General features: G+C 49.7%; 1 protein-coding gene across 6 annotated transcripts in view; it reads right to left on the reverse strand.

The window, feature by feature from the left end:
- The window catches only part of RUNX1 (RUNX family transcription factor 1), a 175555-nt gene that overhangs the window by 56612 nt on the left and 91954 nt on the right, over positions 1 to 26989 (reverse strand). For 4 of the 6 annotated variants that reach the window (XM_072846197.1, XM_072846225.1, XM_072846190.1 and 1 more), the window contains exons 3-4: positions 20333 to 20586; positions 14849 to 15005 (exon numbers count right to left, since the gene is read on the reverse strand). In XM_072846197.1, the coding sequence (XP_072702298.1) occupies positions 14849 to 15005; positions 20333 to 20586 (411 nt within the window). Of the gene's footprint in view, positions 1 to 14848; positions 15006 to 20332; positions 22354 to 26989 lie in introns of those variants that run through there. The other 2 variants (XM_072846214.1, XM_072846205.1) reach the window with 2 other exon arrangements.

Raw genomic sequence — 26989 nt, forward strand, 5'->3', positions numbered from 1 at the left:
AACAATAGTGAAATGTAGTAGAATGTGGCCACATTACCAGTCTACAAGACCAGAACAAAGAAGAGGGAGGTGAAGTTACTGTCAAGATTTTCTACAGAACAGACTAGATCTCAGAGCCTGTATAAAGTTGTGACACAAGTTGGCAAAAGCAGGAAGATACTTAGCTTACTTCTTGTTGACAGAAGACTATTCATTAACCACATACTGGTTAACCACAGGACTATATAACCATAAACCTACGTGTCCCTCATTGCTGCTTACCAATAATTCTGGCTGTGTTTCTTCTCTGGTTATTCTGTTTCATTTACATTTAGCTTTATTAAGTGGTTTTATCACTTTTATTCATAGCTTCTACATTATTCATCATTTACGTGTCTGGTTGACAAAGGTAGATTTAGATTGGAGGTATTGTTAGTGAACTCTGTGTTTTATGGATATACCTGTTTTGGGATGACAGCAGGACTATAAATGTCTCCTCCTTGCTTTTATGTATTATGATACAGCCATGATACAGATTTTTATTTTCAACATACACTTGCATAATACACTTACACGCAAGCACGTGCACATACACACACACACACATACATATGCAACATGCAGCAGACCAAACGGGTGGAAATAACACCAGATTAGTCAGTGGAGGCTGTATTCAGACTCCCTAGCACTGGAGCCTACATTAGATGCCATGATTTCTGATGCCTAAGTAAGTGGACCTCCTAACTATCGGTAGAAGACCTACACTGAGCACTTAGTGTCTCTGCTCAACGCAGAAATGGGTGGGTGCCACCAAAACTGAGTCAGACAGCCTAAGTGATGGACTGACCTCTCTAGTGACTGTAAAGAGGGACCAGACACCGCAAGAAGGCATTCTGAAACACTGGCCTGGTTTGGATGCCTCCAATAGTCATGATAACAATTTGATGATGTCCTAGCAGCCACAGCAAGCCAGCACATAGCCCTCCATTAACTAACTTCAAAATCTGAGACCCTCTGGGTTAAACAGTCCCATAAATCTACAGAAACCCATACACAAATTAGCTTGAGTCTGTGATGCATGCCTCAGTATACTGAAGCCAATCTCTACTGCGTTATCATGGGAGTCTTTGCCGATGGTGGAAGGGCTGACGGGTGATGTCAATGTCAAGCTGTGCCTTGCTGGGGTGCAAGAGTCACTTCAGACACTGCTGCTCTCTCTGTAACTATCCCTGGCAGTTCCTAATATTAGGCACATAGCACCTCATGAGCACAAGGATTAAATTCTCCAGATGTGGGACAGGGCTCTGCCTCTGGAAACCCTTCCCACAGGCATCAAGCATACCCTCATATGCATAAGGGCAGAGCACAAGACTCACTGCTTCCATCAAGTCTTCCCTCACAACTAGGGTAGGAAAAATTGCTTGGTCATGTTTATTTTTGCAAGAGCATTAAGGTCAGAACCCTTCTAGAAAAAATAATGAAAACAGTAGCATTTCTGGCCAAAATACAGTACTGACTTTTGAAATGACACCTAGAGACTCTGTCGGTGGGTTTGCTAGAGACTGTACTATCAAAAGTGCCCTCAAGAGTCAGTGCTGATTTGACAGCCGAAGTCAGATGGATTAAACCAGTAGTCCCTAGCTCATGACGTTACAGGATTGCTCGTGAGATCCCCTGATGCTGTGCAAAGCTGCAAGAACTTAAGAGGAAGCAGAGCATAATATTGTCCGCCAGCACCTGCTCAGCAATACTGTTCCTGGGCCAGCAAAAGGTGAAGATCAGCCTCCAAGACCCAAGCATCTGAAGGTGGTGTGCCCGTGCTCTACACTGCAATACAGGAACTTGAAGTCTGCCTTCAGTCTGCATCCCATCTGACAGAAGCTGGAAGCAAAACGAGCAGTGAGCTCACACCTAGCATGACGAGAGATTATTTAAATGGTCCCCCAGAACAGCACTGAAAGGCTCTAGAGGGAGCAATAGGCTTGTAAGCTATGGCCCCTGGGAATGTTTGAGAGGAACCAAGGGGGAAAAAATGAATCTCAAGTGACAACATGGTCACATGAAGCGCCTGTGTGCTGCTTTAGTCATCCCTGGGCAGTGTTATGACCAGATGGGTCTGGTGATGGGAAGGCACGCTTAAAATATAAGTGGCTGCATGGGCAGACGCAAAGGGAATGAGAACAGACATGCTTTAGGGAAGAGAGGCCACATCTTGAACCTAGCACTTCATTTTAATCTACCTCCTTCTCAGGCAAAAAAAGCTGTTGATTCCATTGATGAAGGTTCATCCAAATGAGGACAGAAAAAAATGGAGTTAAAGCTTCAGAAGTTTGCCGGGGCAGGGGGGGAGGAAAGGGAGGCCAACAGATGATGTGGTCACAATTACTATCTTTTGCTTTGGGGATTTATTCTGATGATCACAGATGTGTCATTAGAATTGTGGGGTTTTTTAAAATTGTTACAGTAAATTATTAGATAAAAAGAAGAAGAAGAAAAAAGGGAAAGGAGCCAAGGATGCTTGTGCTGACAAGGACAAAAGGTATAGATGGAAAAATTTGAAATGTAATACACAAATGCAATACAAATTATATTACAGACATTTCTATTATATTAGTGAGAGACTTCCAGGTTCTAGTAAGAAATATTATGATGCTTTTTTTTTATTCAGCTTCTACTTTTTAGTGCTTATGTACTTACTTTTATTAAACCATGCTAAATGATCAATTTTATACATCTTTACAATTTCTCACAACATCTTCCTGGGTATCTGCCAAAGTGAAGATGTCTACTGCATTTTAATAACATATCTGACTGTATCTCTGGGCAGGATGTAATACACACATGCTTGCATATTCATTCTCAAATGTCGACTATTATGCACTGGGGCCAAATTTTGCCGTTCTTATCACTTAAGCCGCTGAATACTCCAAATGTAATCAATAGGATGAGAAGGGCCAACATAATTTGACCCTTCATTAGTTAACTGCTGCTCATCATAGGAGTGAAAGATTTTTGTAGGTGTTCAAGTTGCATGTCCAATTCCAAAAAACCTGCACAAGTCCAAATTCTGTGCTCAGGTGGTGACTCTTTTCTCCTGCCCCTGGTGACAGTTTCACATAGTCAGAATATAACTTTGCCTGTTATGTTTGGTCCAGTGGCTATTTCATCAGAAAAAAGCTGCAGCTGAAGTAAGCAGCATCAAAAAAACCCATAATTTGTTTACCATCAGCACCACAGATACCACTGAATTTAAATATGAGAAAAAACTGTTATTCACCTCATCCGCTACCACACTGTAAATGGTTTACAAATTCTGACCGCCAAAGACCAACGGTCCAAACAGATAAATGCGAACATGGGGAGATGTCAGCAAATCAGGGTGATTGCCCAAAGAAATGCAAGAACTGCCCATGCAAATCAGTTGCACGGCCAACGGATCTGTTTGTGTATTTAGCTGGATGTTTTGCGGGTGTAAGCGTGTGTCAAGTTGGAGATTTGGGAAATACACCCACTTGCCTCCTGCCAAACCAGCCTGGGTCAGCATAAAGGTGTACTTTTGAACATTTCTGTCGAGTGTCTCACTCCAGGAAGTTCTTATATCTGTGTTTACATAGCATCTACTTACCTAGAATGAAATCTCCATCGCATTAAACCAATAGGTGCTTTGTTCCAGATTTATATGGTGCCAAGTTGTCATGCAAATGACCAAAAGTGGCCCTGCTGCAAACTTGGACCCAGCTATGAACCACTGAATTTGCTTTGCAATACGTTGTGGAAAAGCAACTCGCTGCTGCGGGAGCGTGGCTGGCGCTGGCTTCTCCCCTTCCCTTTCCTTCCCGGCTCCCTGCAGCACTACCAAGTGCTTAACCAAGACATGCACTTCACTCTCTTTTTCTCCCTGCCCACTCTCCAAGCTTTTTTCCAGCTAACAAGTCAAACGCTGTGGTGGAGACCAGCAGAGCCGCCTCCCTCTCCTGCTGCAGCTCTGGGGATTCCCAGAGCTAGAAGGCTAGAAGCAGCTTGTGTCTGGGGCGGAATCATTTCAAGGCGTTATTTTGGTGAAGTACATGTACATTTAACCTAAGGCAACACAGGAACTATATTAAGCAACCAAAATTACGTAACTGCAATCAAGTAACGTTCATAGAGACGCTGTCAACCTAAGCAGGCACTAAAATTGAATTTTACCTTAAGCCCATTATCTGGGTGAGAAGGATAGTCCCTGAAACTCTTCTGGAAATTGTCCCTGACAATCTTCTGGAAATAGTCCCTGACAATCTTTTTATTTCATAAGACAAAAACATAACCCTAAGTCTGCAAGCTGCGGACATGAAATATTTAAGCAAACAGGTGCAGAAGCTGGTTCTATATTCAGTGTAACTTACAGCTGTTAAAATAAAGCTGACTCAGGCCCTCAGCAGCTATTCCAGCAGACACGTATTGGTGATGCACAGCAACATTTCGTGCCCGCCCTTTGTCATCAGGTGTACCAGGCATGCTACAAGACCTGTCCCCTACACTACACGTTTCCCTTTGCACTGAGAACGCCCATGCAGGTAGCAGGTCCTAAAGTCGCTTTTCCCCCTTTTGCTGTGCGACAGTGGTACCAACATTCAAATCCCTTTCCTCAGAAAAAAAGGAGAGCATCTTCCTGCTGGAATAAACAAAAAATGCCAGCACCCAGCATCCCAGAAACATGTCACCGTCAATTCAAAAATCACATATTTCCTTGAATGCTGCTTTTTATCGATCCTGGTAGCAACTAACACCTTTAGTATTTGACCTGAAGCCCTCAGAAGAGTGATTCTCCCTTGCACAGACAGGGATCGTTCACATTCTCAAGTGTTGCAAGGGTGGGACTCAACTCACTAAACAGCCACAATTTTTCTCTCTTTTTTTGGCCAGATGTTTACATTTTAATTTGACAAGAGTCCGTGTGCAGCCAGTTTCACTTCTGCGCTGATGAGCAGTTTCACTTCCCAGTCCCATGTGCTGTCATGACGATACCGTCCACCACCTCCTCCAGCCTTGCAGGGGCCTCTGTGCTAATCCCTTATTTTTCCTGTGAATGTGCTTCAGCACAGATGCCACAAAAGCACAATTTATTCTGTTCAGAGCAAAAAAACCTGTGGCAGTTGAGTAGCAGGAGATACCAGGTGTGGGTACTAAATGGTCATGGCCATTTATCACGAAGGGAGCTGCAGCAGAAGACAGGTACAAGAATAACTCTGAGCTCATGGGAAAGGACATAAATGAACTAACTGAGGAGACGAGGCATAGGGTCAAGAGATTTGGGACCAAGGTGGCAAGAAAGAGGTCTCTGAAGACAGGGTGTCCTACAGTAGCCAGCTTAGGGTGACACCCAGTAGTTAACGTAGACATTAGTCACTTTTGTATGCCAACAGCAACAATCCACAAACACACAAAACCACCAGGAATCTCCCTATATTGTGATGTTGTCTAATTTCAGAAGAGAGACTATTTCAAGCTGTGGTAGGAATTTGGCTGGCAGGAACACTATTTGTACTTCAGCATCCTTAAGTCTAAGTCCTATGTAAATACCAGCTTTTAGGTTTTGTGATGGAGGTGGTATATGTATATGTGTGCGTGAGTGTGTGCACCAGAGTTACAACAATGTTTGACAATATTAAAAAAAAGTGGTTTTCCATTCTGTTCTGAAAGACAACCCAAGTGACCTGTTTTAACTGAATTTTTGGGGTGGGATGCCTTCTTAGACTGAAAGCCTGCAGATCAAGTTTGCAAAATGGATTAAAGCATTAAAAGACAAGGATGGGGGGGAAGACCTTTTAATGGAAAAGCCAAGCAGCCTCTAACTATAAGTGGAGTTGCTGCAGTAACCACTATAAAATTCTTATGGACTTGGGTGGAGACAATAATTACAGCAGAGGAAGAATGAGATGCTATGGGGTGCCCGGCCTCTGCAGCAGAATGGCAGCACAAGGAGATTACAGTCTTAAAATGCAGTGCTTATTGTTAAAATATTTTTAAGACTTGAAATGTATATACACAATTTATACAAACATACATGTCACTAATGTTTGAACACAGATTTTGAGAGGGTGGAATTATTTTTTCCTCAAAGGTGACTTTAATGGAAATCTCGGATGCTCCTATGAGTGGGCTATCCCAAAACCTGAACCTCTGCTTTCAAGCTGTGACCTACTGCATAGCAAGGAATTCTTATTTTTTTCCCAGCGCAATATCATTTCAGTTTTAAATGAAGTGCTCCTCTATACCGGAGCTTGGGCTGTTTGTGAATAAGTGTTCAGAAATGACTTAGCCTCCACAAAGTGCATCCAGCTCTAGGGTGGAACGAAGAAACGATCATTCAGCAGACTGCTGTGTCACTGCTGAATGGTTCAGAGAAAGGGAAAAACGGCAACAGGAACACCAGACGGAAAGGACAGTTCAAAACGAAATGACTTAAATGCAAAGCTACCGCCTTCTCACAGAAAATGCCTTGGGATCTTTAAGCCTAATAATAGTCCTTAACGCAGCTATAATTTCAAACGATTAATAAGCTTTTTGAGGTAGAAATTATCACCCGCACTTTATAGGCGATGGGAGACACGTGAAAAGGTTAAGGCCCAGATTCACAAGAGGATTTAGCTGCCTGAAGTGGGATTCAGGTTTTACTTAAATGCTTAAGTCCAAAATTACACCCCTCAGCCCTCCCACCTCCCCTACCCAGGTGATGCCTAGCAGTAGATGCAGCGGACATCTGAGGGGGCTTCCCCTGCTGAACAGTCCCGTGCCCTCGCGGCCACAAGCTCAGCCTCCGGGAAGGAGCAGCTCGGCATGGTCAGTCCGGCCCTGACCCGCAGCCTGAGCCCTCCTCTGCCCCTCTCCTGGGGCGGCTGGGTCTGGGAGCTGCTTCTTGGGGCTAACCCGCTGACTCAGCTTCTCATGGCAGCCCCTTCTCCTGCTTTAAGCATTCGGGCATTTCCCCAGGGAAGCTCCCTGCTCTGTAGGACGTGCCTCAGACGTACACTTGCACCTCCCCGAAGTGCACCCTGCCCAGACGGCTGCGGTGGGGTGGCAAGGTCCTCGACCCTGGCAGTTCCCCGGCTGGAGGTCCTTTGGGCAGAGAGGTCCTTCGGGCAGAGGGGGGGCACGCGCCTGGCTCTTGGGGCTGGTGGCTGCAGCGTTTGGGGCGAGGGGAACGCCTCGTTCCAGTCTCTTCTCCAAGGACTGCTTTTGTGTTTGAACCCATGATTTCTTCACCCCTGTTGTCATCCTTTGCCTAATCATGAGACCGGGAAAACCTCGGTGTAATGGGTGTTGTGGTTTTTGGCAGATCCTATCCTGTGGCATCTTCCTTTCACGGCGCATTGTCCTGTGAACCTAGACAAAGCCCTGTGGGACCGGGATTTTGTCTCAGTCCCTCTCCCTTTTTCCAGCACTGGCTTTCATTTAGGACCAGCCCCAGCCTGGCTACCTGTCCAGACAGATGCTGGCATTCCTTAGTGCTCTGGCACGGAGCTGGAGCTGGGAACAAACATGCTGCTTGCCCTATGGAGCAATGAAGAGGAGGACCGCTCGGCATGGCTGCAGGAAGAGGTACCAAGTACAGGGAACAAGGAAGGTGTGGGTTCACTGGAAGAGCAATACACTGCTCTGAATATGAAAGGCAAGGAGCACTTTTATGATCATCAGGGCCATTTTAGCAAGCGAGGGACTTCTGCCTGCAGTGGCCTGAAGCAGGTGAATGCCAGAAGACAACCTGACGAGTCACTTCTTCAGCAGCTAGCTGAGTGTGGGAGTGTGCACTGGGGCTGTTTACTCTGAGTTTATTTTCTTAGAGGAAGGAGTCCTCCGTGCTGTCATTACACTAATGCAATGCGCATTGATTTCAGAGCTCGGAAGAGGTCTGGGGTCACTCGATGGATATCCATGCAGTCAGTGATGAGGGAGATAATACTGCCATTACAAACTTGGAACCTGCCAAGTTCCACCAGAGACAACCTTCAAACATAGAGCAACCTCTGTGGCCTCAGATATGGACGTGGCTTTGTTAGAGTTGTCGTGCATAAAGTCTAGCCTGTGGAAACTTTGTGGCCTTGCCAAAGCGTTTCCTTCAGTTCCTCCCCAAACTTCAGGGAACTGATGTGCATACACACTGCTCCAAGCACCGCCCCGCTGAAGAGCTCTTTTGGCATCAAGCCTTCAAAGCAGCTGCTTCCCTCCTCCTCGCCTCTCGCCTTGGCCTCCAGAACCTCCTCCCTCTCCCCCACGCACTGCCCGCACCACACGGCAGGTAGCTCCCGAGGAACGGTAGGAAAGGGCGGAAGGAATTAAGGATGGTTCCTAGCAGCACACCTTGAGGGCACAACCTGCTCCTGTGCTAAAGGCTCGAGCAGGAATCCCAGCCTGTGCTGAGGGGCAGCAGCTCTCTAAGGGGATGGGCAGGAAGAGCATCAATAGAGGAAGGAGAACAAGAGACAGAGATTGATGCAGGACAGAGGTGAAGGGAATAAGGTCGATTTGGAGAGGCTGAGAAAACTGTGTTGAAATAATATGACGGGAAAAACAGGAGAGAAGTAGGATGGGAGCAAAACAGGTGGAGAGTCACACAGCACTAAGGTAACAGAAAAAAAAAGTCTTTTATTTTTACTGTTGCTAAAGGGTTTTTAGAAAGGAACGGAGACTGATTCAGACTGATGAGGGTTTATGCACATGACTATGCTGGAAAAGACTCTCCTGACAGCAATTGCAAGCCACTGATTTGCAGCATCCTCACTTCTGCTAATCCTGAGTGAGCTGACAAGAACTGTATGCCATAGGATAGTCATCTGAAGTTCACTAGCCAGCCCTGAAGCCAGAGTCCTAATTAGTCTCTCAGAATGATTTATTTTGGTGACAAAACAGCAGCTGTTATTTGGGTTGTAATACAGGTACATACATATATAGGTACATAGGTACACACAAAAATAATTTTTTTTTTTACCAGAACTTAAGCAGCCTCTGAAGGAGGCAAAACAAAATAAAAACAAAGGGAAAGGAAAAAAAAGCTGAAGGGCAAACAGATCACTTGAAACTATGTAACCTCTTCATCTAGAGAGGTACTTTGTTTTCCCTAAGCAGTATCCTGGTAAGCCCAACTCCTTTTATCATGGCGAAAAAAAAAAGAAAATGCTCAGAGGATAGTGTCTGCCTCATCCTCATCGTTAGCCCGAGTTTCAAAAATGTACAAGCAGAGCTCTGCAGAACCAAAAAATAGATTTATTGTTATTGGACTGAGGGCAGTGGTTCAGCACTTGGCATGGCCACTGTTTACAGCAGTAATGCTCCCGGAGACAGGAAGTTCTCCAAATCGCTCTGCCATTATTTTTCTCCTGTTGACGCTTTCTGATCGAGAGTTTTTTCGCCCAGACGAAATTTTAAGTAACCCAGCAGAGAGTGTTTGGGAGCTGGCAAAGCCAGCTGCAGTCATGCTCAGCCTCACGGACCACATGATGTTTTTCGAGTCAAACCCCCGCGCGGAGCTGCATCATACGTATACTTTCTTACACAATCAGCGATTCATGCGAACCCGGCTGCACGTAGCGAGTGTGTGCCGAGGACGACTCGGGCAGCACTGGCGTAATGAGAAAGTCTTCTCCCCTCCCCTCCTCCTGCCGCTACATCCCTGCCAAAGGCCAGCACCGAGGCAGACGTGGTCTTTAAAGGGCTAGGTTTGCCGATCAATCTAACGCCGAGCTGGGCTTTTCGGCTTCAAATAGGCATCGGCTCCTCTGTACCAGTGTGGGGAGTCTGCACGCTGAATTCTTCCACGGCTACTTGGTTTACACAGAAATCTTGACAAAATTAATGACACAACTAAGCAACCCTAAGTCACTTAAAAATAAAATTACTGCTTCTGGCCTCTGTCTTTTAGAGAAAAATGCACCGTTCAGACCAGACTGGACAGAGAAGAGTCCTGTGATAAACATCGACCCTCTAACACACACCCGGGGAGAGGACCAGCAGCGCAGCCCCTTCCTTTGGCCGCTGCCGGCAGGCAGCAGGACCAGCAGCCGCAGCCCCGGGCGAGCGGCGTTGCAGATGCCCAGCTTTCCCACCCCAAGGTCCGTGCCAGCCTTGCCCGCACCCGGCGCGACGGCAGGGCTGCAGGATGGCTCAAAGGAGCTGCCCATTTCTCTATGGCCAAACCAGCCTCCCGCTGGCTGTAGCATCCTGCTAGCGCCGCGTACTTATCAATCTGAAGTATAAATAGGCGGTTGTTTCTAAACTCTATCAAATGACTCTTTTCTCAGTTTTGATTGCAGTTGGATTTCTTCTATTTTCGTCCCGTCTGGCAAGCGCGGTTCAGTGTTACTCCAGTATCTGATACCATGTCTCCTAAAGCATTCCAATGGCTTGGACCAGGACCCAACCGGCTGCTTAATACCAATTTTACGATCCTGTTGAATAGCATCCTCCTCTGTTTTGCACATACTTTTATAATTTTGAATGTGTTTAAGTAAAAAATAAAACAAATTTTAACAAAGTGCTTAAATAGTGCAACCACAAGCTGAAGCTGCACAGAAGGAGCAAAATTCTGACTTCAGAAGACCAATAAAAATAATTGGACTCAGAATCCAGGCCAGTAATTTTTGGGTTTTAGGTATTTTTGAGATTCCGGCTTAAACTGATTTTTCTTCCCCAAAATTATATCCAGAAGGAAGAGTCCTGATAGCAGAAACTCCTGATTATGCTTGGTGATATCTCTCTCCCGTGTTCTCCTATCAACTACTCCTGTGAAAAAGGAGTACTTCTTTGGCTCTGTGGAAATTGAAAACTATCGCAAAACTTATTCATGACTCTAATCCCGATAGCTGGTCGGAAATATATACGTAGGATCAATTTTCAGTCCTTTCCAAGATGCAGTTTTTAAAAAGGCCTTGCTGGAGAGCTATCACGAAGCTCCAGCTCCAGATCACAGCTTTAGATTGAGATCTTCTGTAGGAAGCCAAGACACTTCCCCATTAGCTACTATTATGATAACTTATTAATAATTATTTTCATCTGGAAAACATGTTTATTTGTTGGGGTTTTTTTAATATTACATTCTACAAAGAAGAAAGTTACTGGGATTAATGATTCCATGAGGAAAATATGTAATGCTTACTGAGCCACGAAGCTTTCCCTCTCCAAAATAACTATTTATTTTTAATTTTATCCAATGAACTTCTATGGTGTCAGGCTTTTTGCATCAGATTTATTTCATCATAAACCGGTTCATTATACATTAAGAAAACAGGGTACTTTGCAGTGGTAGCATTTTGAAGTTTGAAGTGTTTATGAAGGGAGGGAAAAAATAAAGATTAATTTTTTTTAACCAGGTAATCAGGCAAGGGGGGCTGAGATTGGCTGAAGTTTTAAACTACATTTTTCTTTCAGAAATTACTTACTTGGGCTTACAAGCCAGACGGGCAGGTTTTCCCAGTAGCATTCTCAAACTAGGGTGAGGAATAGTAACTCTGGAGACCAGCCAATTCCAATGTAAATCTGTTTTGTTCAGGAGAGCGAGCCAAATTGCCTTTATACAACATCTCAATGTTTCGGGCGACCTGCAATATTCTCAGCTCCCATTCCGGGTGTCAAGAAAATCAAGTGGGTGGTTTTTTTTAATTCTGAACGAAAGGCACAGGCAGACCAACAGGGGCAACTGCTTGCTATTAGAGACGAAGCGAACACTGAAATGCAGTTTGGTTCTTTAAGCTTGGGCCAACATTTGGCTGGTGCGTCTGCTCTGACAGACAGGCAGGATCAGACCCCCGAACGGGGGGAATGGCTGTAACGCTCTCACAGCCAGCGCAGAGCTGCTTATTCACGGAGATGTAAACGTGGACGATCGTCTTACGTTTGAAACAGCCGTCAGGCTGTCTTGCTAGATTTCATTTCAAGCCCACGGAAGAAAATTTAAACTACTTATTAAGAATGTCGAAAATGACAATTCCCTGCTCTCTTAGAAGGGAGAAAGCGGTGGCTTGCCATCGGTTCGGCAAGGCTTTTAACAGGGATGGTTACAGCGATGCGATGGCGATAACTGATGCACAGGGAACTGTCACCAGTCGAAGCTGTTCCTTATTCTCCAGCAGTGATTTTAAATCACCCAAGATACACAAAGAGCGTCCACTCTGACCGTAACCAACGTGAACTTTCAATCACTGTTCACATAATATTCCTGGCATCTCACTATCACTGGTGGCAACTGAACTTACTCAAACTCAAATATTACACAGCAAACAAAGTTTCGGTTAATTTTCCTCTAGTGAAGTATCAAAGGAAGCAATGCCCTTTGAAGCAGCTACCTTATGCTTTAGGCTTTATACAAATTCAACAGAACAGCACCTCAGAAATCCCGTACCCAATGCAAACAATCCCCACCTTTGGAAAACAATCCCCTGTTCGAGGAGTAAACAAAAGCATACATTAGTCACTCACTCCAAAGATGGGCAGCCAATGGAGGTGATGAGATTTAACCTCGAAGACTGACTAATAGCATGCAGTGTTCCCAAATCACTCCATCGCTTAAAGGATCCCGAGCACCTGAATATCACACACATACAAGGCTTATGTCCGTGCGCGAGTGACCGGCTAGTAGCAACCGGTTATGGTAAGGGGCTCGGTGACACTCCCCGCCAAGCTTTTCTGCATGAATAGGGACTGTTCTCTCTCAGCCGCTGGATTTTGACCTTGAAACTCACACAGTTCACTGTTATGATTTCTAGCTTCACTACCATGGCCAGGAACTGAACTACAGGTTTGTTTTTATTAGCTTCTCTGCCACTTTGCCAGCTATTCATTTGAATCTTCTAAACAGTCATCTCTGAATCATAATGCAAATTCCATTTACTGAAAAGGTGGAACCTTTAATATAACAAATGAACATGTTTAATGACTGATACTTTTAGACATTACAGCATCTCTCATGTTTTCAGTAAATGGATATAATTTTCTCTGCATTACCCTATTATTATTCTTTGCTAGCATTACGAAGCTACGTTCTCAGCTGCGGGTGTTTTCCACCAAGTGCATTTTGAAGACAGCCCAAACAACACAATTTAAAAGACATCTCCCTCTGTATCCTCAGCTAAAAATCCTGCAGGATACAGAGGGATCGGGTTGGTATTTTATTCTTCAAATGTATTTACTGCTTGCATCTATGTTTCAACAGGGCCATGTTCTTCCACAATTGCTGACTGTATTTCTATTGGAAGAATATCTACAGATGCACTTCGCTTCAAAGGCAAATAAAGGCTGTTGTGTATAATCAGCATAACTCCCTTGGTCGGAAGCCTGACCCATCTCCCGTTTGGAAGAAAACATTTGGAGAGCGAGTGAGCAGAAGTGGGTCACCTTTGTCACCCTCCTGAAGCATGCTCATAACTCCGTTTGTGTTCGTAAGAGCCACGGGTGCAACCGCGCATCAGGAGGCGGCTCGAGTGCTCACATGGGGAGAGAGGGAGGGGGAAATGGTGAGGAGGGGTCAGCGAGGCCCGAGTATTTAATCTGGTTCGGAGAGACACCAGCGCACAAATGGCTCAGAAAGGTAGTACACAGACACCTACTTAAGTGCAGTAGACACTATAATTTTGATTTGTGAGTGTTACAGCGCTGAACTGTCCCTAACTAACACTGCTGTATTTGGAACACCATAATGTTACATTCCGATTTTACTTAAAGGTACGAATGAAACGGAAGGAAAATACATAAATAAATATCATATGGAGTCACGTGGAAGATGCGACAGTTTTTCATTCTTGACCTTATAAGAGAGAGGCTGATCTTTGAGCTTTCTCTGAGCAACAGCTCACCAGCTTCTCTTCTGTGGGTTCGACTGACCCCCCCCGACCCACGCAAAGGAACTCACAGGAACGAGGGCAGTAATGCAAGAGGAGTGCTTGAAATAATCTTGTAATAGAAAGGTAAACATGATTGCTTGGAATTTATGGGGTTGAAGATTATGGACCGGAGCCGTAAGAGTGAAGTTGCAAAGGGTCCTTCTGTTGATTTTACGGGCTTTTGCATCAAGCTTTGTGCACCTGCCCGCTCACATGCGACGTGAGCCGCACGTGTCAGATACTATTTGCAGCTTCCTAAGAACATTTTTATATAGTTCTAGTCTAAGTCAGCTTTGACTCTTACTTGTTACTTACGCTCATAAGGCCTTTTTATTTACTATGCACTAGTAGTTACTGGTTATCACAGAGATACAGCAAGTCAGATATTAAGCTCATCTGTTCTGTTCTGTTCTCTTCTATCCTACACACCTTGCAGGAGCACATTAAATGACAGGACTACTGCATATTGTTCTATATTTCAGAGAAGAAAGGTCAGAAAAAGTGCCCTGTGCCTTCATCAGGTCATGATGAAGCCAGAAAATTTTGAGATCTATGCAGGAATTACTTGTAATTTTAGGTTGACTCGCTCTGTTACAGAGACCAGCTTTTGCAGAGAGTGCCTGGGAGCCCCGAGATGGTCGTGAGTCTTTACACAAGCCGAAAATTCTCATTTTAAATTGAAAATACATTATTTAAACTTAAACATGGGTAATATTGTGCTGTTCTAAATTTGACGGGATGGCTTCTGGAGTCAAAATGTGACTCGTTGTCTATGTGAGATTTTTTTTTCAAATGAGTTGTCACTGTTCAGAAATAGAAGTGACACGGAGGATGGGCTAGGATAAATCAAGAAAACCATATAGCTAATTCTGTGCCTTTGGAATTGGCCTATGCCAGATCTTGCAGCATTCCCTGCCACAGAAAACTCGATAGACGCCATCTTCAAATTCTCTCCACATAACTAGAACTTGACATAACTGGTGAACATGACTGAAGCGTAGCTGAGAACAAACACATACCTCTTCCACTTCTACCCACGAATCGGAGGTCGTTGAACCTTGCTACTTGGTTTTTCATGGCGGCTGTGGCGTTTCTGAGTTCTGCAGAGTAGTTTTCATCGTTTCCAGCCATCACCGTTACCAGTGTCCCATCAGGCACGTCTCCCAAGGCCACCACCTACGAAATCAAGGAGCAGAAGCCTCAGCTTCCTTACGCGACATTTAATTTGGGGCACAGAAGGTCAACAAGTAACATGATAAAACAGGAAAAAGCAACAACAGCAAAAATCTATGTAGACTAAGAAGCTGTTTGGGGAGGACAGGAATCACCTCCATTCCTAGTTTGCAGAGCTACAGAAAAGTTTTTACATTGATGCACCTCTGAAATACACAGCATAATGTGTACTCCGACACAAAAAATACATGAAATAAGCTTTCCAAAATATAGTTCTGTAATTGTCAATAAATAAATTCAAGTAACAGGAACCGATTCTGGTCAGATTTACATCAGTAGCATTACTTTTAAGCTACAGCAAAGTCAGCACAACGATGGAAATATAAAATTCAAGAGAAAACAAACCCAAGCCAATCATCTCATGGATGCAGAGGGTCAGAGCTGCATCAGTTCCCTCTCTTTTCCTCTCACCGCTCTGAACAGAGCTACTCCAGCATAAATTCAGAATAAGTCCATGGAAAAGCAGGCCTCAATCGAATGTTTAATCACAACTTACTGAACAATTTCTTTTTTTCCTTTAGAAGCATGAAAGCAAATTAAGACCTCACTTAAGACCTCACTTAAGACTTAAGACCTCACGCACAGCCTCAGGGATGGAAATCACAATCTGAACTAATGAAATCTGCAATCGCTCAGACAAAGGCTTTCACCTTGTCCGAAATGTTTGCGCTGTAGCTCCTTGGTGCCAGCATCTATCAAACAAATATTTAGGAACACAGGATTTGCTGCATTTCTGATGTGGTGCACTGGGAGATATAGAGATTCCTAACCTTAAGTTTTCTGACTTGTATCTACAATGTTCACATTGGTTAAACTATGAAAAATTTCATTTTATCTTATCTTCTTGAACAGGACTGAATTCTGAAAACAGTTTTACCCTGCTATAATCGAATGGATGTCTGGTGTGTCTCTAGATTTACTCCGGCAAAAGTAAGAGCTCGAATTAGGTCCTCTATCATACTTTTTTGAGATCGCATTGCTGTTCCCCCAATTAAGTCTACAGTAGCGGCCTCAGGGATACTCCCCCCCAAAAAAAGAAAAAAGAGAAAAAAAAATCTAGCTAGTCTTTATTTCCTCTTTTACACAACCTAAGAGGAAGTAGTCCTGCATCATGTCCTCTGAGTTGCAGCTCAATATTTTTCCTTCCTCTTAGCGTTTTCTAGCTTATGTCCATGCAGTTATAATTGGCTCAAACTTGTCACGGCCTGGTCTTATTTCTATTAATTTCTAATCACACTGTTCTTTCCGAACAGGATCAGCGGCTCCTTTACTCGATGGGTCTCTGATGCTTATTCCCCAGCCATAGCTACCTCCCCTAATATGAGAGAGGTCTCCAGCCTCAGGTATTTCACAGCCTTTCCTTCTACAGGAGGCTGCGTTTCTCACTTCAGCGCTCTCCCATTTGTCACCCATAACCCTTATTTTCACTTCCACATGCAAAGTTAAAATCACTGTGTCAAAATTCCCTCTTTACATATCTATTTCAACTTCCTCTTTCCCATTCCTCTGCAGCCCAGGCTTTTGGTTTTTTTGTTCTCCTCTGTGTGCCGTAATGCATTTCTGTGGCCTGTGCTACGCTCAGCGTTGTGCTTTTCGCATTTCCCTGATCTTGGCATAAAATAGACCTGCTCGAAACTTTGAAGCTAGTGAGTTTTCTCCTTGCACAGCGTCGTGTCATGAGGCACGCTGGCTCACAAGATCAGCAGCTGCAAACCCAACGCGCTCACCTGGTTCTTAAAAAGTTACCGTAAAACCTTAATGCATGCACGAATGTTAACAAGACAAGAAAGGGAAAGGGGAAAATCGGGGCATTACCCTCCCCTCCCTGGGATGCAAATGTTTGCATGCTTGTCTAAGGAAATACATGCTAGCATTTTGAGGGATGAAAAACCTTAATGAACCCAGGGTCAGTTGTCTCTTACAGAGCTAATATTTTAAATCACCGTTTTCAAATTACAGTGAGGGCAACCTCAGCCTTAAGACACGTGAAGAAAATATTAGAAACCAGCATAAAAATTACACAGTGCAGAAAAGAAATTAGAGTTAAAAGTCACAGACAATAGAAACAGAAATACAAACATTTACATTAGAAAAAAGACTAAAAAGATAAGTTGGGACTTGCTGACTGGAGTTATCTAGCACTTTGTTGTACTCTTTAGCTCTTAAAAATATGTATTTCCAGAGAAGTGAGAAGAGTATCACAGTTGCAGTGCTGCTGGGTATCTAAATTACCTACTTCTGCCACATCAATCAAAGAAAATTGGCCTTTTAAATTAAGATTTAGATTCTTTCCTAACAACGTTTGGACAATGAATCTGTATGGCACCTTATTAGAGTTGTTACGTATTTTTCTCTAAGTTTCTCAGAATCATTCTTTATTTTAGAAAAAAAAAATTACGCATGGAAATGCTCATTTTGGTTTGAAATAATATCCTGATCCTAAAGATCAGACATAATGAGTGAAATTTTCTAAGGAAACGTGAAGAGAAAACTCTCTGTCTCTCTCTTTTTATTGATGCAACGGTTGTTAGCAAATACTTGATAAAACTCAGCGCTTTTTTTTGTCAGATGCAAATAAGATATTGGCAGCATAGGAATGATCTGAGCTGAATTTTCTAGTTCCTGTTCCAAATGATCTTAACAATTACGACTTTTAAAAATGCCTTTGCGAATGTTCAGTATTTAATATAAAACCAACGGGATTGTTTTATACGTGGCAAACTATTGCAGGACTCCTTTCTCAGCGGTCCACGGCGGGAGGGTTTGGCGGGGGGGGGGGACGAGGGCAGCGGGCGCCCCGGCAAGCAGGTGCCTCCCAGCACATTTCAGGAGCTCGTAAGGAAACCCTCTCCCGCTTTGTTTCGGGGTTGGGTTTTGGGGGTTTTTTTTGGTTTTTGGTTTCTTTGCTTGCGTATTTCTAGGTTAAGCCACCTCAGTGTTACAAACGCTTGCTTTCGTCTGTTTGGAGAACCTGAGGCTTTACTCTGTTTGCAGAGGTTGGGAGCGGGCTTGCGAGTGAAAACGGAGGGTTGCACTACCTGGGGGGGGGAAGGAGAAACGAGAGCGGCGTTGGGTGTCTCTCGAAACCAGCCCCCGCGGTTGTTTTCCGCGGGCGATCTTCACACACCCAGGGCAGCCGCCGGCCGCCGCAGCCCGCCTGCCCGGGGAGGCGAGGGGGAGCGGGGCCCCGCTGGCGGCCGGACCCTGCGGCTGCCGGCGCCTCGGCACCGGGGCGAGCTTCGCGCCGGCGGCTTGGGCGGCCGGGCAGGAGCGGGAAGAGCCGCCGCCTCTCCCCCCGCTTCCCCGCCGGGAGATGACCGGGGCTGGGAGCGCGCCCCGGGCGCAGCCACGCGTGGCACGGCGGGGAGCCGCCGCGGTGGCCGCCGGCCGCAGGGGACCCCCAGGAGAAACACCGGCCACGTTTGGGGACTTGGCTTATCTCCCTTCCCGGCGGGGCGGAGCGGGTTTTCACGCCTGTTCCCCACGGTGACTCTGCCTGCCGGGAGGAGAGCTTCCCGAGTAATTAGCAGCAGTTGCCTAGTGCGTGGGTGACAGCGTGATAATTAACCTAAATGTGTGAATTTCGGAACTGACCCTGCCGATTAGTTCTCCCTTTCCTCGGACTCATATGCGTAAAACAAGAAGACTCTCCAGGCGTAGTAATACCACTTTTCCCTCAAGCCGTCTCCTTAGCAGGATTTCCCAAAGCTCTGGGAGCTGAACTGATTCCCTGCTCCATCTTTTCTCCCCCCCCAAAAGTCCTCGGAAAGACTCGGGTCTGGTCGCCTTCAGAAAAGCGGTGCCGAGGCGGTCGGACTCGAGCAGCGACCGCAAAAGAAAGCGCGAACTTTACAAATCCCGATCCTAAACCTAACCCCGGGGGCTCCTAGGGAGCTGCATGTCTCTGCGGCTCCCGCCTCGGAGAAGAGGATAACGAGAAGAATTAGCTTTTCCTTTCCCTGCTCGGATGCGTATCTACATCAGTAGCAAGAAAACCCGAGCATTCAAGAAGTTAGCGATAGACCCAACTCAAAAAAGAGGGTGACCAAGGCGGGGGGGGTGGTGGTGGTGGTGGTGAATTTTCCTTGAACCCGGGTAACGAGAAAGCAGGCCGGGCAAGGGAGGAAAGCGCAGCAATTGTCCCCCGCCGGCCGGGGGGCACCGCTCGGCAGGGCCGCGGCCCCGGCCCCGGCCCCGGTCCCGGCCCCGGTCCCGGCCCCGGTCCCGCACCGCCCCGCAGCACGGCCGGCGGCGGCCTGGGGCAGGGGCGGGGGGGCCCGAGGTATGCTCCCCCCCATCTTTTGCCGCGGTTTACCGCGCCCCTTGCTTGGGCTACCGAGTACAGATTTAGCAAGGGGCTCTGGAAGCAGGAGAAGTCCAAGCGGCCGCAGGGTCTGCCCAGGGTAGGCCCCGGCATTTACTATTATAAAAAACAGCCAAAAAAAGGAAAGATGTGTTTTCTCCTAAGAGCCCCTGGCAGCCTGGCGGGGGGAAGCCCGGCACCTCCAGCGCGGGGCCGGCCGGTGCCGCCGGGCGCTGGCCGCCGGCGAGTCCGCGGACGCGGGCGGGTGTCCCCCGTGGGCGGCAGCCCCGGCAGGACGCTGCTCCGCGGGGGCTGCCTGCAGAGGGACCCGCCGCCGCTGTGGGCGGCTTCTGGGGGAGCCCGGGGCTCCTTCAGTTCCGGGACGCCTGCATCCGTCTGCAGCGGGCTGCGCCGGCATCTGGTCCCCAGGGCAGCCAACTCCTCGGGTCTGGCCTTTTCTTTTTCTTTTTCTTTTCTTTTTTTTTCCCTTGGGCAGAGCCGCCTCTCACCACCGGAGTTATGAATGGGCCGAAGAGGGAGGCAGCGGCTGGAAGGAGCCTGCCCAGCCCATCGCATGCCCCAGCTGCCGCCGCTCGCTCCTTCCCCCAGCCCGGCCGAGAGCCGCGCCGCGCCCGCTCGCCCCACGCCTTCCCACGCTGTCGCGAGTGGCAGCGACCGCGGAAGGAAGGATGGAAGGAAGAACGGAAGGAGGCGCGGGGCCGGCTGCGCCCCACCGCCGGCCCCGACGTGGCCACCCCGCCGGGGCGAGCCGTCCCGCCCGGCCGGCTGGGTCCGGGTGCGGGTCCGAGCCCGGGGGTCGGCGCCCCGTGCCCCCCGGCCGCGGGGCGCGCAGCCTGCCTGCCCTCCCTCCCTCCCTCCCCTGCCCTGCCCTCTCCTCCCCTCCCCGCCGGCCCGCCCCGCCGCCCCTGCCCCAGGAAGCGCGATTTTCGGGAGCCGGCAGACGTACCTTGAAGGCGATGGGCAGCGTCTTGTTGCAGCGCCAGTGGGTGGGCAGCACGGAGCAGAGGAAGTTGGGGCTGTCGGTGCGCACCAGCTCCCCGGGGTGATCCGCCAGGACCTCCACCATGCTGCGGTCGGCGCTGCGCAGCTTCCCCGGCAAGGCGCCGCTGTGCTCGGCGCCGGGCAGCGGCAGCGGCTCGGTCATCTTCCCCGGGCTCAGCGTGGTGGAGGGCGGCGTGAAGCGGCGGCTGGTGCTGGTATCTACGGGGATACGCATCACAACAAGCCTTTTGAGTGAAAGACCTCCACAGAGTTTTTACAAAACAGCGAAACGAGCGTAACTCTTCAGCGATCTGCTCTCTGGGGACCAACATAAACGGATACAGGCTGAGGACCCGGGGGAAACTTGTGTCTACGCCAGTCCCCAAAGTTAATTTTTTGCTGAAGGCGGCTGAGATAGCGAGCACGCCGAGCCTTAACTCTTGGCGTCCCGGCGCTGCGGAACAGATCACGTTAATCCGATAAGCGAAAGGGTCGTCCGTGCCGGGCTTTACCGCGACGCCTGCGCATCTAGTCTGCGGCCGTGACGCAAAAAGTTATCGGGGGGAAAGCTCCTTCCAAACTCCCAAGCAGCGTGGAAAAAATTAGGCAAGTCAAACACAAGACGGGGTCAGAAACGCACGCAGAAAAGCCTGGGCTTCCCAGAGAGTCAGTTGCCTATCAGTGTCTTCCAGGTGATTTCTCTACAGTCCCAAGAGAAAACAAAAGACATCAGCGTCTTCCGTAGGCAAAACCCGCTCTTTAAGAGAGGGAAACGCCGGGTCAGTCTTCGGAGCAGGCGGTACGCGAGCTAGACTTTCTGATCAAAGGTCAGCTGGCTACAACTGTATGTATATATTCACGTACACACACGCACGCACGCACACATATACTGTACTTCATAAAATATTTACAAGAGAATCTGTAGAGAATTTAAACACAACAGGAATCCATTAACGTTCTCGGCAAGATTTTTTTTTTTTTTTAAGCAGCCTTGAAAATCAGCTTCAGTAGTTTGGTTCGCGTTGCTCTAAGAGCGCTCGTGTCACGACCTTTCAATCATTCTTGCGCAAAAATAAAAAAGAAAAGAAAAAGCTCAGTGCATGGCATTCAGGCTTTAAATCTCTATCTTTGTACTTGTCTTTGGTACAACGTCTTTCACCAATTTAAAGAAAGGTCGCAGCCGATCGCAAGCTCTGAGGCTAAAAGGTCCACAGCTGAAAACTTGGGTTTGGGGATGTTGGTTAAATTGTGGGTTCTCTCTGTGGTTTTGTGTGTACAACAGCGCTCTCTCTCTCTCACTCGCGTCCTCCTCAGCAGTCAAACCAACAGTCTGCAACAACTTCGGCAGTCATCGCCAATTCTTTTTTTTTTTTTTTTTCGGTATCTGAGGCAGTCTTCCTCTAATTCGGCCACAGGAACCGGCTGCTTAACAATATTTTAACCGCAGCAGGTGGAAGCCTGCTTTCGGAAACATGGCTTTTCTCTCGGCCGCCTCCGGCCAGCGGGATGGACACTGCCGGAGAGTGTCCAGCGCGGAGAGCCCCCACGCACACGCGCACACTGAAAACCAAAAGCAACCAACCAGCAACAATTAAAAAAACCCCCGATTTAAAAACAAAAAAAAAGCCACTACTTTTGAACGAGTGAAAGCTTTCCTTCCGCAAAAGAGGAGGTGGCGGCGGGCGGGGGTGCAGGAGCCGCTGTCCCCCACGGAGAGAGACGGGAAGAACCGGGGAAGATCAACCCCCCAAAGCTGCCAGCCAGGGTTAGAAGTTGCAGCCTCCAGCCCAGACGCCCGCTCAGAGAAAGCGCATTTCCACAGCGGAGAGCTCTCGGGTCTTCACGTGAGCCGCGGGGGACGCAGGCTTCCTGCCGGCCGGCCGGCCGGCCGCCCACGGCTCCGCAGCACCGCCGGGCCGGGCCGGGCCGGGCCGCTTCGCGCTCCGCTCCGCCGCGCTGGGCTGGGCCGGGGTCCGCGCCGCCCGCCCGGCGCCCCGCCGCCCCGCGCCCGCCGCCGCCGCCGCCGCCGCCGGGATGAATGGAGGTGCCGGGAGCGAGTCGGCGGCGGCGGGCGGAGTGCGGAGGAATGTCATTCCCCCGGCTGCTTTGCATACGGGGAGGGCGCCGGCCAATCACAGCCCTTTCCGGGAGCAACCAGGGCGCGGCCGCGGGCCAGGGGCTGCTGGAATTGGCGCGCCCGCCGCCGCCGCCGCCGCTACTGTGGGGCGCGGGGGGTGAGCGCCGGGTCGGCGGGACGCCGCGGACACCGCAACCGCGCACCCACGGGAGCGCCGCGGGCTGTCGCTCCCCCGGCCCACCGCAAAGCTGGCGGCGGGGCCCGCCGCAGCCACGTGCAGGGTGCTCCGCGCCTGCGGTTTGCCGGGGGGCGTGAGGGCGGCCACAGCGGCGGGACCGCCGGCTCTGCCTGGCCCCGGTGCGGGTCGCGCTTGCCCTGCGCGTACGGACCACCCGCCCCCGAGGAGCTTGGTGCCCGCGAGGTGCCCGCAGCGCCGTGGACGCAGCCCCGGCACACGCCCGCCGCCGGCCGCGCACCCCGGCGGGCAGCCCCGCGTTCCCCGGGCGAGCTCCCGGCGGCGTTTGCTCCGGGGCGTTTCCTCCCCGCGGAAGGGGTCGCAGCCGGCAGCCCCCGGGCAGCCGCCGCCGGGCTGGTGTCCCCCGTCTGCCCCGCTCCTTCCCGCCCCCGCGGACGAGGACGCGGCCCCGAGGGGCGCCCATCGCCGCTCGACATGTGGCGGAGGCCGCCGGGCCCCCAGCCGGCGGACGTTCCCCCCCTCGCACAGCCCAGCCACCGGCCGGGCCTTGCCGACAGCACCGCCGGGAGCGAGGCCGGGCCGGCGGGCGGGCACCGTCGCACGGGCAGCAGCGGGCCGCCGGCGCCCGCCCTGCCAGCGGCCTGGGCCCGCGGAGCCGGTAACGAGGATGCTGGGTGGAGGCGTGGCTGTCCTTTCGGGCTGGGTTGGGGTTTTTTTTTCGGTGGTTTTCTTTCTTTTTTCTTTTATTTTTTCGCGCTGGTCGCGAATGTCGTGGGGCCGTCGCTGGCGTTCCCTGGGCTGGGAACGGGGCGATCCCGACTCGCTGCCGCCGTCGCGGCGGAGCCCCCGCCCGTGCCCGCGGCGCTCTTGGCACAGGCTTGGGGTTCCCTCCGTGAAATTTCACACCCCTCGTTCGCCCGTGTCCCCTGCCCCGCCACGGTCTCGCCGTGTGCTCGCCGCGTCCCCGCCGGCACGGCCGCCCCTCCCCACGGCCACCCCGGGACGCCTCCTCCGCCGCCCCCGCCAGCTCAGCAGCCGCGGCGGCGGCCGGCCGGGCTCCCCCGGGGCCGGGCGGGCTTTGAAGGGGAGCGACAGCAGCTGCGGCGGGGTGGGTGGGAGTGCGTGCGTGGGGTGGGCGCTGCCGCGGAGGCGACACCACCGGGGCCGCCTCTCGCCGGGGGGAGCCGGGCTCGGAAAGGGCCGCGGGGAGCGGGCCGGGGCTGCCGCCCGCCGCCGGGACTTGCGCAAGGCGGCGGCGGCCCCGGGGGCGGCCCTCGGTGCAGCTCCGCGGCGGGGCCGGCAGAGGGGGCCCGCCGCCCGCCGTCGGAGGGGAGCCGGCGGGGGGGCCGCGGAGCGACCCCCGGGGAAGGCGGCCGCCGCCTGCTCGGCCCGCTGCGGCCAGCCCCGCCCGTCCCCGCCAGAGCCCACCGGGGGGCTGCGGTCCCGCGGGGGACGCGACCCGCCGCATCCCCTGGGACGCGGCTCCGCGGGGAGAAGCCGCCTTGCGCGGCGGCTGGCCGGGAGCCCCCGGCACCCACCCCCCGCCGGCGGCGGCTTTCCCCCACCCCGGGGCGAGGACAGGACAGAGGGGATCCTCGGTTTTGCCGACACCCGCTTTGGAAACCCTCCGGAGCTGGGAAAAGAACCGTCGGTACGCGTTTTGGCACACCGCGACCTGCGGGGACGGGAGCAGAGGGCGAGCTCCTGCCGTTTACGCGATCTGGTTTATCCGCAATTAAACTGAAAGCCGGCTGAGTGCACTGGGTGAGAGGAATCGACTTTCGCCTCGCCGGAGCCTGCTGCCGGCAGAAGGGTGCGCCGGGTGCCCTGCGGGGCCGCGCTCCTTGCGCGGAGACCCGCGCAGCGCAGCTGAGTGCAGGAAGCGGCGCAGCCGCCTGCCGCCAAATTCCCGGTACAAGCCCCGGGTGTAGGTTTCCTCGCACCCCTCCAGTGCGGTCAGGAGCGCCTTCCCCTCTGCGGGGGGGATGCAAGGCTCCGGCTGCCTCCCTCTGCCCCCCCGTCCCTTTGCGGGGGGACCGGTGAGGCGGCGCCGGGCCCGGGGCTGCCCATCCCGGCGCTGCCCATCCGCGCCCGGAGCTGCTCCCCGGCACCTCCCCGCCTGCCCTCCGCGCCGGCGGGTTACGGCTTCATCTTCGCATGACCTGCCCCTTGCCTCCTTCCCCTCCTTCCCCTCTGCCGAAGGACGCGGGGCCGGTTTTCTGTGTGTCGCCGTCCCCCCCGGCCCCAAAGCGCTGCGGCGGGAGCGCAGGGCGGCTCAGCCTCCCGCCCTCTCTCCCTCCCGCCGCACTTGCAACAGGTCCCTGTTTTCAGCAGGCGAGTTCGGTGCAGAAAGCTCTATATTTCACACCAGGACTTAATGGTTTGTGTGTGGTTTTCTTCTTTCTTTTTTTTTTTTTTTTTTTAAGTCCGTCTCTTACACAGTTACTTCTTTCTCGTATGAAATTATCCCGAATTTAAATTATCAAGGAAAAGTTTCCTTCTGTTTTAAGGGAAAAAAAAATTATACAGGCAAATGACAGTTATAAACCACGGCTTAAAAGCCAATTGGGGTATATTAGTGGCTGATAACTTTTTACGGGCATTGCAGAGATAAGATGAGTTATTTTACTGATGTACATATATCTACATACATCGCCTAAAATGTTAAAATATGCATGTAGTGTTTGGTTTGGGATTTTTTTTTCCCCCTCCCCCCCCCCGTTTTAGCCAGGAGGTTAATTTGTATTTAAATTAATGAATATGTTGAGCTGAATTTCACTCGCTGCTTTGCCTCCTGTCTTAATCTGAACTCCTTATTATAAATACAAAATAAACCCTATCTATTACACACGTGGATAGGCAGAAAGATACAAAATGCCCCGATTTAACAGAAGACGCGGAAAATACTACATGCTCACAGTTTTGTATAACTTAGCACCATTATCAATGCTGAGATGAAGGACGTTAACGTAGGCTAAAGGTGACAGTATTTTTTTTTAACTGCACAGAAGCGAAGCTTTTGCAAGGTAAGTTCAGGAGGTAAGTGAGAGAGGGCAGATAGGGAAAATACCGTGGTGAGGATATTTTGATATGGATCGAGCTATGTATTTTACATGCCCATTAACACTAACTACACGTGGGTTGTTGGGTTTTGGTTATTGGGGTTTTTTTTTTAGTTTGTTTAGTTAATTCAATTCATCGTCTTCCTTATAATTTTATTTTTGCATGACAAAGAGAGGAACTCTCATAGGAATTTACTGTCCCCTTACTATATCTTGTGCAGGTACTCTGGAAAAATAGGAATTAGTGAGTTAAGCAGCTTGTGGGAACATCAGTGATAAGGCAAAGTAAGGAATCGATGCAGGGTATTTAAAGCTGATGTTTCTTCTCACATGATAAAACTTTTTAGCATCCCTAATGCTGCTCGGACAGTCAGTCTCTAGGGCAGGAATCCTTTTGAAGCAGGAATCACAACTGGTGTTATAACTTCACCAATTCACATTCAGCACAGCTTACATTTGTATTTTGACATCAATTTATTACAGCCGTAAACAAACCACAAGTGAATCTCTATCTACCATGCCTTGCCTCTGTCATACAGGATTACTCGACCACAAAGCACCGAGCTTTTTACATAATATAGTTAAGCAAAAGCTTCGGAAATATGAGAGAGGGAGCAACAATTTAGGGATGAATTTTAAACAGCCTAAATTGCAAAGGGCGAATTAGAGCCTGAACACAATGCAAGTTCTCACTGCACAGGTAAATATTCCCTGGCCAAGCAGGCAGCAATGGCCACTTGTTTGCCACGTGTGGGACAGGAGAAAACTTGCACAAGGCAGGCAACAAAACATCTTGTTAAAGGAGAAAAAAATGCAGACTTTAACAGGGCTGGCATACATATCATATGAGCACAAACCGAGAGAACTGGCTACAGACCCTGATCGTGCCAACACTTAGAAACATGCCTAACCTCATTCTTAGCAGCATTTCTGCTGAATGCAGTAGAAACCTCTGTGGGGAATGCAATTACGCATGTACTTAATTGTTTGGAGCATCTGGGCTTAACGTGGCATTATCCAGTGGGTCAGCTCCTACCTCTTGCACCTGAATTCATTTAATATATGTATTAAGGCCTCTTAAAGATGTTTATAGTGGTGTAAGTGTGCTTGCTTCTACTAGTGATGAATCAGTGGGTTAATGCTTGTGAATGCAATGTGTAGGATGAGGCTTCTGAATTGCCCCTGCAAGTATTTATTGCATAGCTGTTACCAGCATGGGTAATTCCACTGACTGACATGAAAAAAATTGCTATAGTGGTATATTAAATTATTTTTGGGCTACTGGAA

This window comes from Ciconia boyciana, chromosome 1, assembly GCF_034638445.1.
Source record: "Ciconia boyciana chromosome 1, ASM3463844v1, whole genome shotgun sequence".
Classification (NCBI taxonomy): Eukaryota; Metazoa; Chordata; class Aves; order Ciconiiformes; family Ciconiidae; genus Ciconia; species Ciconia boyciana.